Source organism: Zonotrichia leucophrys, chromosome 2 (assembly GCF_028769735.1).
Source record: "Zonotrichia leucophrys gambelii isolate GWCS_2022_RI chromosome 2, RI_Zleu_2.0, whole genome shotgun sequence".
NCBI classification, from domain to species: domain Eukaryota; kingdom Metazoa; phylum Chordata; class Aves; order Passeriformes; family Passerellidae; genus Zonotrichia; species Zonotrichia leucophrys.
The window spans coordinates 748,731-764,009 of record NC_088171.1 but is presented as its reverse complement, the minus strand read 5'-3'; the positions used below and the strand labels follow the sequence as shown (position 1 = coordinate 764,009).

At 54.6% G+C, this 15,279-nt stretch overlaps 1 protein-coding gene across 11 annotated transcripts in view; it reads left to right on the top strand.

The window, feature by feature from the left end:
- Positions 1 to 15,279, top strand: part of MAP4 (microtubule associated protein 4) — a 155,690-nt gene that overhangs the window by 129,063 nt on the left and 11,348 nt on the right. For 6 of the 11 annotated variants that reach the window (XR_010439036.1, XR_010439035.1, XM_064703711.1 and 3 more), the window contains 7 exons: positions 1,991 to 2,091; positions 2,922 to 3,134; positions 4,951 to 5,128; positions 9,380 to 9,439; positions 10,608 to 10,930; positions 12,669 to 12,791; positions 14,634 to 14,726. Coding sequence is in view for 9 of the 11 variants with exons in the window: in XM_064703711.1 (XP_064559781.1) it covers positions 1,991 to 2,091; positions 2,922 to 3,134; positions 4,951 to 5,128; positions 9,380 to 9,439; positions 10,608 to 10,930; positions 12,669 to 12,791; positions 14,634 to 14,726 (1,091 nt within the window). In the remaining 2 variants the exon portion in view is untranslated. The remainder of the gene's footprint in view (positions 1 to 1,990; positions 2,092 to 2,921; positions 3,135 to 4,950; positions 5,129 to 9,379; positions 9,440 to 10,607; positions 10,931 to 12,668; positions 12,792 to 14,633; positions 14,727 to 15,279) is intronic. The other 5 variants (XM_064703712.1, XM_064703717.1, XM_064703715.1 and 2 more) reach the window with 3 other exon arrangements.

Below are 15,279 nucleotides of genomic sequence, written 5' to 3'. Positions count from 1 at the left end.
GTGCCCAGGATGCTCAGCCAGTGCTGCAAAACTGGAAGGCCAGATGGGCAGGAAGGGGTTAAACCAATTCAGGGGAAAAAAGCTTATCCTGAGCTTACCCTGGAGCCAGAACACAACAACAACACCCCATACTCTGGTGGGAGGGAGGCACGGGGTGATTTTATTTTCCTGCCTCGTACCAGGACTGAGGCATCCCCTGAGACACTCCTGTCAAGTCTGACAGGCAGGAAAGCAGGGAACAGAAACTGCAATTTCCAAAAGATGTGGAGAACAGGCTGTTTACTGCTGGAATCCTTAGCCTGGCCTTGTCACAATCTGTTCAGGGTTATAAAAAGCAGCGTCCAACACGGATAAGGCTGGATTTGAATCCCCAGATGACAGGGGAGATGCTGCAGGAATTCATGCTGGGCTCTTGGCACAGGATCCTGGCAGGATCCAGCCCAGGGCAGGAGGGTTGTGCAGCTGCACCCTGGGGAAGGAGGGCTTGGAAGGGATTTGTAGGGAAGCTGCTGCTTGCTGCTGTGGGAGTTCAGGGAATTTGGGGAGAAAACGTGGGGAAACTGCTCCTCAGTGAAGGATTTGTTGGGTTGGAGGGCAGTGCTGGGGCTGGTCTGGGTTCTGGCTTTGCAGAGGACACAAGGAGGGGGTGCTGCTCTCCTGGCCCTCAGGGAACAGCCTGGGTGTGTTCCCTGTCCCCAGCCAGTGTGACAATGGCCAGAAGGAACAATGGCACTACTTGGAACTGGCTCTGAGCTCTGGGCTGTAACACAGCCTCCATGAGGGTCCATTTCTGCCAGATATGGATCCCATGGTCCTCTCTTGTGGAATCCTGAGTGTTTGGATGAAAGATGCACTGAGCCCACCCCATCCCATCCCATCCATCCCATCCCATCCCATCCCATCCCATCCATCCCATCCCATCCCATCCCATCCCATCCCATCCCATCCCATCCCATCCCCCCATCCCATCCCATCCCATCCCACATCCCATCCCATCCCATCCCATCCCATCCATCCATCCATCCCATCCCATCCATCCATCCCATCCCATCCCATCCATCCATCCCATCCCATCCCACCCCTGCCATGGCAGGGACACCTTCCACTGTCCCAGGCTGCTCCAAGCCCTGTTCAGCCTGGCCTTGGGCACTGCCAGGGATCCAGGGGCAGCCACAGCTGCTCTGGGCACCCTGTGCCAGGGCCTGCCCACCCTCACAGCAAAGAATTTCCTCTTAATAAACAATCTAAATGTACCTTCCTTCAGCTAAAGCCATTCCCTGTGTCCTGTCCCTCCATCCCTGTCCCCAGTCCCTCTCCAGCTCTCCTGGAGCCCCTCCAGGCCCTGCCAGGGGCTCTGAGCTCTCCCTGGAGCTTCTCCTCTCCAGGGGAGCATTCCCAGCTCTCCCAGCCTGGCTCCAGCCCTGAGCAGCTCTGGGGCCTCTCTGGATCTGTCCAGCAGCTCCAGCTCCTTGTGCTGCTGGATCAGGGCTGGCACCTGTGATCTGTGTGACTTTTCCTGTTGCTCCCTTTGGCTGCTCCCTGAGGGCTCCAGGTGTGGATGTGGGCAGAGGAAAGGTTGAGCAGGAGCAGCTGTAACAATGGGGATAGCTGGGAACAGAGCCCCACTCCAGGATAAGTGTAAAACCTGGACTTCACCATGAACGTTCCAACAATTCCTTGTAACAACTTAAAGATGAGAAGATTTGCTATTTAAAGTAAACCACAGGTTTCCTACATCTGCTGGCTGGCTTTTCCCACTGGGATAATGTGAGAAATTGGAATCTAACAGCACCTGGATGAACCTGTCCTTTTACAGGGAAAATCTTTCCTCCTGCAGGTATTCTGGGGTTCAGGAACTTTTCCACTAACACCAACCTGTGCTGTGTCAGTTCTGTCTCCTGCTGCTGCTGTGTTGAATAACAGCAAACTAAAAAACATATCTTAAAAAAATAAAAAGCTTAAACTCACAGATGTGCCTTCCTTCCCCCAGGCAAGGCAGAGGAGCCCAAAGCAGCCGAGGCCGTGAGTGGGAACGACATCTCAGCTCCCCCCAACAAGGAGCTGCCCCCCAGCCCCGAGAAGAAGACCAAGGTAGGAGCTGTTCCCTGCTCCCATCTCTGCTCCCAGGGCTTTCATTTATTTCCCAGCTTTTCTGCTTCCTCAGCTGTGCCAGCCACGCTTCTGTTTTCTGAGCTGCCCCTGCAGCAAACCCGCCCAGTTCGGAGCTGCCCGTGGCAAACTCTGATCAAAGTGTGCAAACTCCATTTCAGTGAATTCCTGCCTGCTGCAGTGACTGTAACAGTAGTAAACATGGAGTAAACGTGTAGTAACCCCTGTGCTCAGCCATACTCTGGGAGTCTTTCCCAGCCCATTTCAGAGCCCTGCTCAGCCCCTCTGGCTTTGGAGCTGTGCTCTCAGGAGCCCCCAGCACACAGCAGGGTCCCCCCAGTGTCCCCAGCAGGGTGGGGGGCAGGGGCTCTGTCCCCTCCAGGCCCTGCCCGTGTGACCACGGGAGCTGATCCCAGGGGATTTGGAGCTGCAATCCCTGCGTGCCCATAATTGGAAAGCCACGGCCGTGGATTGCACGTAGCCCTGGATGCCAGGAGCGCCCAATTACTAATCCAGCTTTACCAGCCATTCCTTCTGTTGCTTTCCATGCTGCTGAAATAAATCTGTTGGTTTGGAATTGAATGGCAGAACACCCCCAGCTCCAGAGGCTGCTGCATTTTGGTCTTTGTTGCACTCAGAAAACAGAAAATTATTATTATTATTATTATTATTATTATTATTATTATTATTATTTTCCTTTAAAATATCACTTTTCTGTTGTTGCAGCTCAGTGTTTTGGTTTACAATGCGCTATTTTTTGTTGTATTTCTTTGGTTTTATCCTGGATTTTGCTTTTTGGCCCAACCCTAAAGCCTGCTGCATCCTCCTCCTCTGCCAAGGCGGCGGCAGCCAAGGCCAAGCCGTCGGGCAGCAGCAGCCCCAAGCGGCCCAGCTCGGCCACCCCGGGCACAAACAAAAAGCCCACGAGCCCGAGTGCAGCTCCTGCTCCAGGCAGCACCTCCAAACGCCCCGGCACCAGCAGCACCCGTCCCTCCACCCTCACTCCAAAAGAGACTAAACCAAAGGTAAGAACTGCCTGGCGCTGGGGGCACCAGGGCTCGCTGCAGGGCAGGCTGCCGGCCCTCAGCCACGGGGCAGGGCAGAGTTGCTGGGCTAGGTGAGATCAGGAGGGGCACTCAGTGTCCCTGGCACTGAACTGTGTCACCACAGAGGAGAATTAAACCTGAGTGTAGTGCTGAGATGGTGCTGATGAGCTGCCGTGAGTCAGGGATCCCAGGCTGGGTTGGGCTGGGAGGGACCTTAAAGCCCATCCCATCCCCATTCCCATCCCCATTCCCATTCCCATCCCATCCCATCCCATCCCATCCCATCCCATCCCATCCTTCAACCCATCCCATCCCATCCCTCCCATCCCATCCCATCCCATCCCACCCATCCCATCCCATCCCATCCCATCCCATCCCATCCCATCCCACCCATCCCATCCCATCCCATCCCATCCCATCCCATCCCATCCCATCCCATCCCATCCCATCCCATCCCATCCCATCCCATCCCATCCCATCCCCCATCCCATTCCCATCTCACATCCAACCCATCCCATCCCATCCCATCCCATCCCATCCCATTCCATTCCCATCCCATCCCCATCCTCCATTCCCCATCCCATCCCATCCCATCCCACCCCTGCCATGGCAGGGACAGCTCCCACTATCCCAGAGTGACCCAAGCCCTGTCCAGCCTGGCCTTGGACATTCCAGGGATCCAGGGGCAGCCACAGCTGCTCTGGGAATTCCATCCCAGCCCCTCCCCACCCTCCCAGCCAGGAATTCTTTCTGTGTACAACTCCTAAATCCAGACAAGAACATGGGAAGCCTGACTAGGGACATCTGATATGAATATTGAAGAAAAACAAAGCCATGTGAACACTCCTTATTTCCCACCAATGGTCATGTTATGATGTGTGGTCACTGCAGAACTGCACAGAGAGGATTGATAACACTTAGAAAACTCTGGAGATGTGTAAATCCCCAAAAGAGAGGATTCATGGACAGTGTTGCATCTTCCAGATAAGCAGGGAATCCCTGTGTGTCAGAAGTGGGAGGTGTCCCTTGAATGATCCCTTTGTTAACTTGTGATCTGAGAGAGTAGGGGAACTCAGGTTTAAAAGGGAACATCAAATCCATTTCAGAAGCTTTCACTGATGGCTGAACACCACCACTCCTGCTGTATTAAGCTCAAGTTACTGCATTTGAGTGTCTTTAGAAGTAACTAAAAATAACAGAAGGCAAATGAAAGCCCAGGTGTAAAACTGTACTTTTCTCTGAGCTGGTGACTTTGGTTTGGTTCAAGTTTTTGTATCTTTTTGATAAAATAATATTAATTCAGTATTTTCATACCTCAGAGATCAGGCAGTTGACAAACAAGTGCCTGAGCAGAGACAGCAGGAAAGAGTTTTCCCAGTGAGGGATGAGCTGTGGACGCCTGATTCTCATGTCCCTGCTGTTAAAACAAATTCCAGCTTAGGGGGCATTGGTGCTCCTGAAGGGTGGGAATCTCTCCCAGGAGCATTGCTGGTGTTCTGCTGGTTCCATTTGATCCAGAAATCAAAACCTGCTCCCCAGCAGGAGAGGCCCCCACACACCAGAGCTGACCAGCCCCGGGTGGGAGCTGCTCCTCTGCAGCGTCCGTGCTCCGTGTCCTGCCCTCCACACCACCACTCGCTTCTGCACGTCTCAATTATATTTTAATTGCATTATAACCTTTCAGCAGTGCCAGGCTTCATTAAGTGCTGAGGCATTTCAGGGATTCCTGTTCCTTCCAGCCCCTCCTGGCCCGGGCTCTGCCGGGGCCGCTCTGACGCCGCTCGCTCCCTTGCAGGTCGCGGATGCGAAGCCCGCGGAGAAGAAAACCTCCCTCTCCAAGGCTGCACCCTCCACCACCCCCAAAACTCCTTCCAGGAGCTCCTCTGCTGCTCCCCGGACCACGGCGCCGTCCCCGGTGACGGCAGCGGCCGCTGCCAAAACCACGGCGCCCACTCCTCCCAAGAGGCCGACGTGTGAGTGCTGCCCCTTCCCTGGGGATTCCCATCCTGCAGCACCTGCAGCCTCCAGCCTGGGCAGCACCGGGGGCTCTGCACAGCTCCTGGCACAGGGCACAGCTGGGGAACAGGGGCAGGGGCAGAGGGAACGGCCTCAGGCTGGGCAGGGCACGCTCGGGTGGATACTGGAATGTTCCTCCTGGAAAAGGCTCTCCAGCCCTGGCCCAGCTGGTGGAGGCTCAAAGGCTCTCCAGCCCTGGCCCAGCTGGTGGAGGCTCAGGTGGATACTGGAATGTTCCTCCTGGAAAAGGCTCTCCAGCCCTGGCACAGCTGGTGGAGGCTCAGATGGATATTGGGAATGTTCCTCCTGGAAAGCCTCTCCAGCCCTGGCCCAGCTGGTGGAGGCTCAGGTGGATACTGGAATGTTCCTCCTGGAAAAGGCTCTCCAGCCCTGGCACAGCTGGTGGGGGCTCAGGTAGATATTGGGAATGTTCCTCCTGGAAAAGGCTCTCCAGCCCTGGCCCAGCTGGTGGAGGCTCAGGTGGATACTGGGAATGTTCCTCCTGGAAAAGGCTCTCCAGCCCTGGCCCAGCTGGTGGAGGCTCAGGTGGATATTGGGAATGTTCCTCCTGGAAAAGGCTCTCCAGCCCTGGCCCAGCTGGTGGAGGCTCAGGTGGATATTGGGAATGTTCCTCCTGGAAGGGGCTCTCCAGCCCTGGCACAGCTGGTAGAGGCTCAGGTAGATATTGGGAATGTTCCTCCTGGAAAAGGCTCTCCAGCCCTGGCACAGCTGGTGGGGGCTCAGGTGGATACTGGAATGTTCCTCCTGGAAAAGGCTCTCCAGCCCTGGCCCAGCTGGTGGAGGCTCAGGTGGATATTGGGAATGTTCCTCCTGGAAAAGGCTCTCCAGCCCTGGCCCAGCTGTGGAGTCCTCATCTCTGGAAGTGTTCAGAAGCCTCTCCATCATTGCCTGGACTCTGACAGTGGCTCAAGTGTTCTCTCCAGGGCTTCCTCTTTCAAATTCCCTTCAGGGCCAACCTCCATCAGCTGTGTGCAATCCAGGTTTAATGCGATTACTGGACACACTTGATTTAAGAGTGGGCATTCCATTCCTTCTATATTTTGCCATAGGAACAGAATAAACACTAAATAAAAGTTCAAAAAAGCAAATCTTCAGAAGAGGACTTGAAACACCTGAACTGGTGTGGGAAATCCAAAAGGGTAGAGCAGAAGTGGAGGATTTTTAGTAGAGCAGGAAGAATTTGGAGCTGAAATCACATCAGCTTCATCCAAAAACTGTGTCCCACTCGTGCTGCTGCTAAAGAGGGAACTTCCCATGAGTTCCACAGGAAACCTGAGCAGTGTTTTAGCTAAACTAACACTGTTCTCACTCCTCTTAATGGAACTTGAGAGATTTAACATTAGATAAGATTATAGTCAAGTCTTCTCAAGTCTTTTCAAATGGCTGGGCCTCAGTGGCAAAATTTGTCAATAAAAGTGTAAAATGACACAGTTTGGTTTGAATCCCAAAGCATGGATTCCTATCCCAGCTTTCCCAAAAGAATTGTCATGTTTTAGGTGTGCTGGGATGGATTTGGCCTGATGGACATCCCAGACTTTATGTTCTGGGGGAAAATCTAATTAATCAAGTGTAGAGAAGGTGTTCCAAGAGCCACATATCCTGTCTGATAAACTCATTTTGTGAGTCAAACTCATTTTGTGTGGTCTTGGAGGCAAATGGGAGCCCGGGAATGCAGGATCTGTTCTAATGAGTTGGGCTCATTCCTGCTGCCCCACAAACAAAGCAGTGTTTGCTGCTGAAAGGAGACGGAGGCAGCGATGCAGAGCTGCAGGGAGCTGTTCCAAGAGGCAGGAGGTGCAGGGCAAGGGGCTGTGGCACCAGGAGCGTGGTGGGACCTGCCAGGCCACAGGCAGGGCCTGGGGTGAGGGAGGATGAGGTCAGCTGGAGGGACTCCATGGGCAGGCTGAGAAATCTGGGTCTGGAAATGCACAGGGAAGGCAGGAATGGGAAGGGCAGGGGTCCTGTTCTGGGTCAGGTGGAAGCAGGGCTGGGACAGAGGGTGGAAGGTGCCCTGGGGCCTCAAGGGAGCCATGAGCCCAGTGCTCAGAGTTGAGTTTGGTTTGGTTTGGTTGAGTTTGGTTTGGTTTGGTTTGGTTTGGTTTGGTTTGGTTTGGTTGGGTTAGGTTGGGTTGGTTTGGTTTGGTTTGGTTTGGTTTGGTTTGGTTTGGTTTGGGTTGGTTGAGTTTGGTTGGGTTGGGTTTCATTTGGTTTGGTTTGGTTGGATTTGGTTTCAGTGGGTTTGGTTTCGTTTGGTTTTATTTGGTTTGGTTGGGTTGGGTTTGGTTTGGTTGGTTGGGTTTGGTTGGATTTGGTTTCATTGGGTTTGGTTTCGTTTGGTTTTATTGGTTTGGTTGGGTTGGGTTTCATTTGGTTTGGTTTGGTTGGATTTGGTTTCAGTGGGTTTGGTTTCGTTTGGTTTTATTTGGTTTGGTTGGGATGGGTTTGGTTTGGTTGGGTTTGGTGTGGTTTGGTTTGGTTGGATTGAGTTGGGTTTGGTTGGGTTGGGTTTCGTTTGGTTTTGTTTGGTTTGGTTTGGTGGGATTGGGTTTGAGTGAGATGTGGGTGGGAACACCTGGAGCTCTTGGGCTCACAGCTCTGGGGTCGCAGCTGCCATCAATTTCAGTCATTGCCTCACACAAAATCTGTGTGTAAAGGCCAGATTTGGCATTACATAGTTCCACTTTTTCAGGTATTTTCAGGTCAGTCATTTTCTCTGCTAAAGGAGAGCCGAGGGTTATGTGGGGCTTGATGTTTTGATTTTTAATTTTATTTCTTCATTAGTTTTTGCCCCCTCCCTGTGGAAATGACTTTAATGTTTGTACAAGACCACGCTCAGCCCTTCAGATCAGGCACAGATCAAAGTCTGTCACACAGACCCTTGTCCCAGGGGCTCTCTCTGGGTTTTCAGCACCTCATGTTCACACAGAGAGAAGTGTTCAGCATTTGGCTCCCCACTGACACCAGCAGACAGAACATCTCTGTATATTAATGTAACATAATATTCCTCTCCCTTTTACACAAACCTAAGGCTGTTCTGTCTGTGCAGTTTCCCCAATTAAAGTTGTGGTCTCGAGGAATGAAATTAGGTTGATTTGCCAGCCCCTTGTTTGAAGTGTTTGCTATTAATTATGTATCCATCCTTTAGGCCTTATTAAATTATCCAAATGGGTTTCACCTCATTAGCTGGAATCTTATCTGGGGTGTTTAATTGAATGCTTTTAGCAAAGTCAGGGTGGAATGATCCAGACTAACTTGGCCTGTAGTTATCTGCCTCTTCCCCTTGGTCTTTTTGGTATTGATATTCCATAAAGGACCCTGACAGCTGCTGGAGTGTATCTAAAAAATCTGAGACTTAATGGAAATTAAATATTAAAAAATGAGGGTTTTCCTAATTTCTAACTTGGGTCTTTTCCATTTATTATTTCTTTTCAATGTTGCCTTCCTTTGGCCGTTGAAATGAAGCAGAATTTACCCAAACGTGCTCATCACTGATAGTAAAGCCCCTCCAATTTCATTATCAAAGACTTCCTTAAAATAAAGTCCCATTTCTTTTTTTCAGTCCATGGTTTTTGCCTTGATCAATTTGGTGTTTGTCTTTCTCCTGCTTGGGGAAGTGTGGCTGCATCCCTGGTTTAGAGTGTCCTCTGTGCAGTGTAATCAGGTCATGATCGTTGGGCTTTGCCCAAAGGCAGCTCAGTTTAGGGATTGATTTTTGGGTTTATACAATTTAAATAGCAGCCAAAATATGTGCAATAACTCCTGTGCAAGAAAATTGGCACAGGGCAGGACTGGTCTGGCAATGAGAGCAAGGTTGGGCAAGGACAAATGTGGGGCTGCTTTTGTTCCTTTTTAAAGAAAGGAAATGTTTTGGGGTAGGGTTTTTTGCTTGGTTGGTTTTTTGTTTAAGAAATGAAGATGGGGCAGGATTAAAATACTCCCAGTGAGTGCTGTCAGACCCAGGAAGGTAATGTGAGGAGAAAGAAAATGCAGCCCATCCCCAGGTGTGTGGTGTGACCGAGTGAGGATCCTTGGACAAGGATTGGTGCTCTGGCTGCCGAACACGAGGGGTTCTGGTGGCAGCAGGAGCTGCCCAGGCTGCAGGTGCTCCCAGGGAACAGTGAATCCTGGGCTGGTTCCAGGCTGGAACGTGCAGGGATCTCCCCTGACTGCTGTGTTTGTGTTGGCAGCCATCAAGACGGACGCGAAGCCGGCAGATGCCAAGAAACCTCCTGCCAAGTCTCCCTCAGGTAACCTCACCTCCCTCCTCACCTGGGCTCTGGGAAATCCGGCTGGGGAAACCCTGCAAGGCCATGGAGCCCCTGTCCCCAGCACTGACCATGTCCCCAGTGCCACATCCACGTGGGTGCCACATCCCTCCAGCGATGGGGAACCACCACTGCCCTGGGCAGCTGGGCCAGGGCTGGAGAGCCCTTTCCAGGAAGGAATATTCCCAATATCCACCTGAACCTCTCCTGGCACAGCCTGAGGCTGTTTCCTCAATCTGAATCCAATCCCCGGTGTCTGGGGCTGGGGTCATTATGGGGTCCCTGTACATCTCTGGGAATGGGGGTGTCCCAGGCTGGGCTGGATGGGACATGGAGCACCTGGGACAGTGAAGGCGTCCCTGCCACGGCACGGCTGGGATGAACTGATCTTTGGGGTCCCAGCCCGTGCTGGGCTGGTGTCTGAGGCAGCTCTGTGTGACTGAGGCAGTTCTGACTGAGGCAGTTCTGTGACTGAGGCCGTTCTGTGTGACTGAGGCAGTTCTGTGTGTTTCAGGCAGTTCTGTGTGACTGAGGCAGTTCTGACTGAGGCAGTTCTGTGTGTCTGAGGCAGTTCTGTGACTGAGGCAGTTCTGACTGAGGCAGTTCTGTGTGACTGAGGCAGTTCTGTGTGACTGAGGCAGTTCTGTGTGACTGAGGCAGTTCTGACTGAGGCCGTTCTGTGTGTCTGGGGCAGTTCTGTGTGACTGAGGCAGTTCTGACTGAGGCAGTTCTGTGTGACTGAGATGGTTCTGTGTGACTGAGGCCGTTCTGTGTGTCTGGGGCAGTTCTGTGTCTGAGGCAGTTCTGTGACTGAGGCAGTTCTGACTGAGGCAGTTCTGTGTGACTGAGGCAGTTGTGACTGAGGGGCAGTTCTGTGTGACTGAGGCAGTTCTGTGTCACTGAGGCAGTTCTGACTGAGTCAGTTCTGTGAGGCAGTTCTGTGTGACTGAGGCAGTTCTGACTGAGGCAGTTCTGTGTGACTGAGGCAGTTCTGTGTGACTGAGGCAGTTCTGTGTGTCTGAGGCAGTTCTGTGTGTCTGAGGCCGTTCTGTGTGTCTGAGGCAGTTCTGTGTGTCTCAGGCCGTTCTGTGTGTCCGAGGCAGTTCTGTACCTGACCCTGCTCTCCCCTTCCCTCCCCGCGATCCCACAGGCGATTCCAGCCGCCCCAAGAGCGCCCCGGGCAGCACCACCAAGAGCAGCGCCACCACTCCTTCCACCGCGGCCTCCAGCGTGCCGGGCACGGCCCCCAGCCGGCCCAAGCCCAAAGCCGCCGCCCCCAAAGCCGCCACGGCCTCCACGGTGTCCGCGGACGCCAAGAGAGCCGCGGGCAAGGCCGCAGCGGGCAGCAAAGGCAGCACCGGGCCCGCGGCCCGAGCCCCGCGCCCCGCCAGCGCCGCCGGGCCCGACCTGCGCCACGTCCGCTCCAAGGTGGGCTCCACCGACAACATCAAACACCAGCCCGGCGGGGGAAAGGTGAGCCCTGCCCTGCCCTCCCTGCCCGCCCTGCCTGCTCCGGGCTCTGTGCCGGCTCTGCGGGATGGTGGCTGTGTCCTCACTGCTCTCTCGGCTCCTCGCTGGGTCCTGCTTGGGCAGAGCGCGGGAGCCGCCCCTGAGCCAGCCCTGCTCCACAGCAGAACCCAGAGCTCCACTGCTGCTGCTCTCCTGCCCCAAGCCTGGCACAGAAACACCCTCAGTCCTGTCCATAGTCCTGCCCTTTGCCCTTGGGTGGAGGAACTGCCTGCTGAATGGTACAGAAGGTGGGGTAGTGCACTAGGATGAGGGAAACCTGGATTGCACAGCACCTTTCCCTGCCCAACTCCTCAGGCCCAAAGCTGACATGGAACGAGTCTTTTGGGACCCCCTCCATGGTGGGCATGAGGAGAGGGCAGTGCTGGAAAACCATTACCAGAGAGAAAACTTGGGGCTCTCATTGCCTCCTAAAGCCCTTAGGGGGCACTTCCACCATCAGTGTGTCCCACGGAAAGGACAAAGGTGGGATCCACCTGCAGCCCCTGCTGAACAAATGGCCAAGCAGAACCACAGAGCCCTGCTTAGCTGTTGTGTAAGGCCAGCCTTGGCCTGGCCACGTGTGCCAGCAGCAGCCAGAGGGCTGTGCCTCCCCCCCAGGGGGACACAGATCTTTCCATTCTCTTTGCTGCAGCTCTGTGGTGCTGAATAACCCGGCCCAGAACTTTAATCTGCTGCCAAGGGAGCACGTTCCATGCTGGGAGAGCTTTAATCTGCTCTCAGGCACATTAAAGTCAAGGGCACTCCTGGCTGGGTGCTGTGTGTCCCAGACAGCATCGATGCAGCATGGATTTATCCTCAGAGGCAGCAGCTCCTGGCTGGGCAGCAGCACAGCACAGCCCTCGTTCTGTCAGCTCAGGGGACTTGCATTTGCATTTAATTGCACTGTCCTTCATCTTCTACATATTTTCATAGGGTTATTAAATCCTAACAACTGCCTTGTTAAGCAAATTGTCCTTTTTGTAGTCCTGTCCACACTGAGCTGTTTTTAGAGTCTGAGAATTGTTGTAGTGTTGGAGTTTTTTTGTTCACTGGTCTGTAGGTTAGTGAAACACAAGATTTATGCTGAGCCCCCCCAAAAATGCAGGTCCTGCTGCACTTCCCTGCATCTAAACTAGCAAAACCATAGATATCCTCAGGTAGTTGCTGAATTTTTGTGAAACCTGTAAATTTTCCTTTGATTTTTCTGCTCAGCTGGACTCTCTGGGTGCACCTGCCTTTTGGTAGATAAAAACTAAAGGAGCTGTTGAGCTCCAAGGCTGAGTGCAGCGAGGCTGGGTGGGAACCTGAGCTGGGAGCTCGGGGTGTGTGTCCAGCAGAGCCCCAGAGCAGCCCTGGGTGTCCTCACCTCCAGACCTTCTCCACGAGAAGGAGCTGCTCCTGCTCTGCTCTTGGGCTCCCCAGGGATTTGGTTGGATTTTTTTGGCAGGATCATTGTCCTGGGGTTGCCTGGATCCTGAGGGAGGGCACCAGGAGCTTTTAGAGAAGTGAATCCTTGCTCTGTGCCCCGGGCTGGGCACTGCTGTGCCCTTGGTGTCACCGCTCCCGGGCATGGGCTGATCCTTGGCCTGGGAGTCAGCAGGCAGGGAGTGCTCCTGGGTCTCTGTGCAGCAGCTCTTGTGTTCCCGTGCTCCTGCCCAAGTTGTGCCTTTGCTGGTGAAATCATCCCTTTGTCTCCATCCAGGGGAAGGTAGAGAAAAGGCCAGAGTCAGCCGGCGCCGCGCCCAGCTCTGAGCCCAGCGCGGGCTCTAAGGTGGCTCCTAAAGTGGCAGCAAAAGAGGGGGTCCCCAAACAGCCCAATGGGAAAGTGAGTTGCTTTCACACTTTTCTCTGGGGGAGATGAAGGAAAACGTTTCCATTTTGAGTCACTGTCCCTCCTCTCCAGCTGTCCTGCTCTCTCCTGTCAGTGGCACTGTCCTTGCACAGACACCTCCCCTTCTCTCCCCTGCACCCTGAGATGTTCCCAGGGAAGCTCCTCCAGGGAGGGACCCTCTCCGCTGCTGCTGGAGAGGTTGGCAGAGCAGAGTCCTCCTGTTTCACTGCCAGGTTAATACAGGCTTAACTTGGAGTCAGAGGGCTTCCCTTAAACCAGTTCTCCACACACAGAACCAGTTTGTAACGAGGCAGAGGGGTTGAGTTCACAGCTGCTCCTTTTAGGAGTGCACAATATGTAGGAATTCACATCTTCCCTGCAATACTCCCAGCCCAGTTGTACCAAAACTCTGTAACTCCAAGCCTTAGGCCATCACCACTGGATGGGTTACTCCAAAGTCCAGGTGGATGGCGTGAGGTGGGAGTGCCACAGATTAATTCCAGTATTGCCAGGCAGGAATGGTCAGGAATGAGCAGGGTTTGTACCTGTAGGGAGTCAGTGAAGCAGCCCACCCTCCATGGCACAGGTGTGTTCCCAGAGCTGCTGTTGCTGTTCCCAGCCTTTCTGACCTGGCTGAGGAGCTCTGGGAGCCTGCCCAGCTGAGAGTGTTGGGTGATCCCTGCTGTGCTCCAAGCTTGTCACCGTGTGGGAGCCAGGATCCAGCTGGGGCCTGCTTGTGCTGTGGTGAATAACTCAGCTCCAGACTAAACCTGTGTTGTAACTAACCTCTGTGAACACTGGTGTCTAACCCAGCTACTGCTGTGAGCAGAGCTCACCCAAACCTCTCCTCTTGCCTTAAAAATCACACACTCACCGAGGCTGGAGAAGCCCTGTGAGATCATGGAGTCCAGCCATCCCCAGCACTGCCAAACCACCTCCAACCACATTCTCACACCCTTCATCTGAGTCAGTGTGAAGGAGAAACAATTTCATTAACCTGAGACTCATCTGAGGCCATTCAGCTGAAGGTGTGACCACCTTCAGTAGCAGAATGTTCCTCAGAGCCAGCTGTCCTGCCCAGGGCTATGGAGGGACATTGTCCAGGGCTGGAGCCAGCCCAGCTGTGGGCATGGAGCAGCTCACAGTGTGCTGGGAGTGCTGGCTCCCAGGGCTGCCTCTCCCTGCTCTGGCCAGCTGGCACTGGAAACCTCCCAGGAGCCTCCTGGGCCATGGACAGTCCCATCCCACCTGGCTCTCCCTGCTCCAGAGGGGTTTCTGTGCCCTGGGCAGCCCCATCCCACCCCTCTGGGCTGGCTCTCCCTGCCCCAGGGAGGTTTCCAGGGTCATGGACAGTCCCATCCCACCCCTCTGGGCTGGCTCTCCCTGCCCCAGGGAGGTTTCCAGGGTCATGGACAGTCCCATCCCACCCCTCTGGGCTGGCTGGATCTGCCCCAGGGGGTTTTCCATGCCTTGGGCAGTCCCTTCCCACCCCTCTGGGCTGGCTCTCCCTGCCCCAGGGAGGTTTCCAGGCCCTGGGCAGTCCCATCCCACCCCTCTGGGCTGGCTCCCTGCCCCAGGGGGTTTCCAGCCCTGGGCAGCCCCAGCCCACCCCCCCACCCAGGGCTCTGCAGGGTCCCTGGGCACTCCCAGCCTGGCACTAACACTGTCTGTGCAGCCTCCTGTCCTTCACTGTCTCTCACTCTCTCCTTGGTGCCTTCCCCAGCTCTGGGCCCAGCTCCTCAGGGTCCCTGGTGCCCAGGAGCCCGGGTGCCCTGCAGAATGCCATCTCTAACCAGTCCTCTTCCCTTGTGTTGTCTCCGTTCTGTGACGTTCCAGGTCCAGATAGTCTCCAAAAAAGCGAACTACAGCCATGTTCAGTCCAAGTGTGGTTCCAAGGACAATATTAAGCATGTCCCTGGAGGTGGGAATGTAAGTATGGGTCTGGGCAAGCTCTGTGTCTGCTGACTGCTTCTCTGTGCTGTGCTGGGGGTGCCAGCCCCAGGAGTGCTGTGCTGCAGGCAGGAGCCGTGGCAGAGCTCCTGGGCACAGCCTGGAGGATTCCTGCCCTGCTCTGGGGCTGCCAGGCTGAGCTGTGGGGTTTGTTCCAGTGTTCAGCTGCTCCTGGGCTGGTCCTGCTCCCTGGGCTGGTCCTGCTCTGTGGGCTGATCCTGCTCCCTGGGCTGGTCCTGCTCCCTGGGCTGGTCCTGCTCCCTGGGCTGGTCCTGTACCCTGGGCTGGTCCTGCTCCCTGGGCTGGTCCTGCTCCCTGGGCCATTCCTGTACCCTGGGCTGGTCCTGTATCCTGGGCCGTTTCTGCTCCCTGGGCTGGTCCTGCTCCCTGGGCTGTTCCTGTTCCCTGGGCTGGTCCTGCTCCCTGGGCTGGTCCTGTTCCCTGGGCTGGTCCTGTACCCTGGGCCATTCCTGTACCCTGGGCCATTCCTGTTCTCTGGGCCATTCCTGTTCTCTGGGCTGTTTCTGGTCCC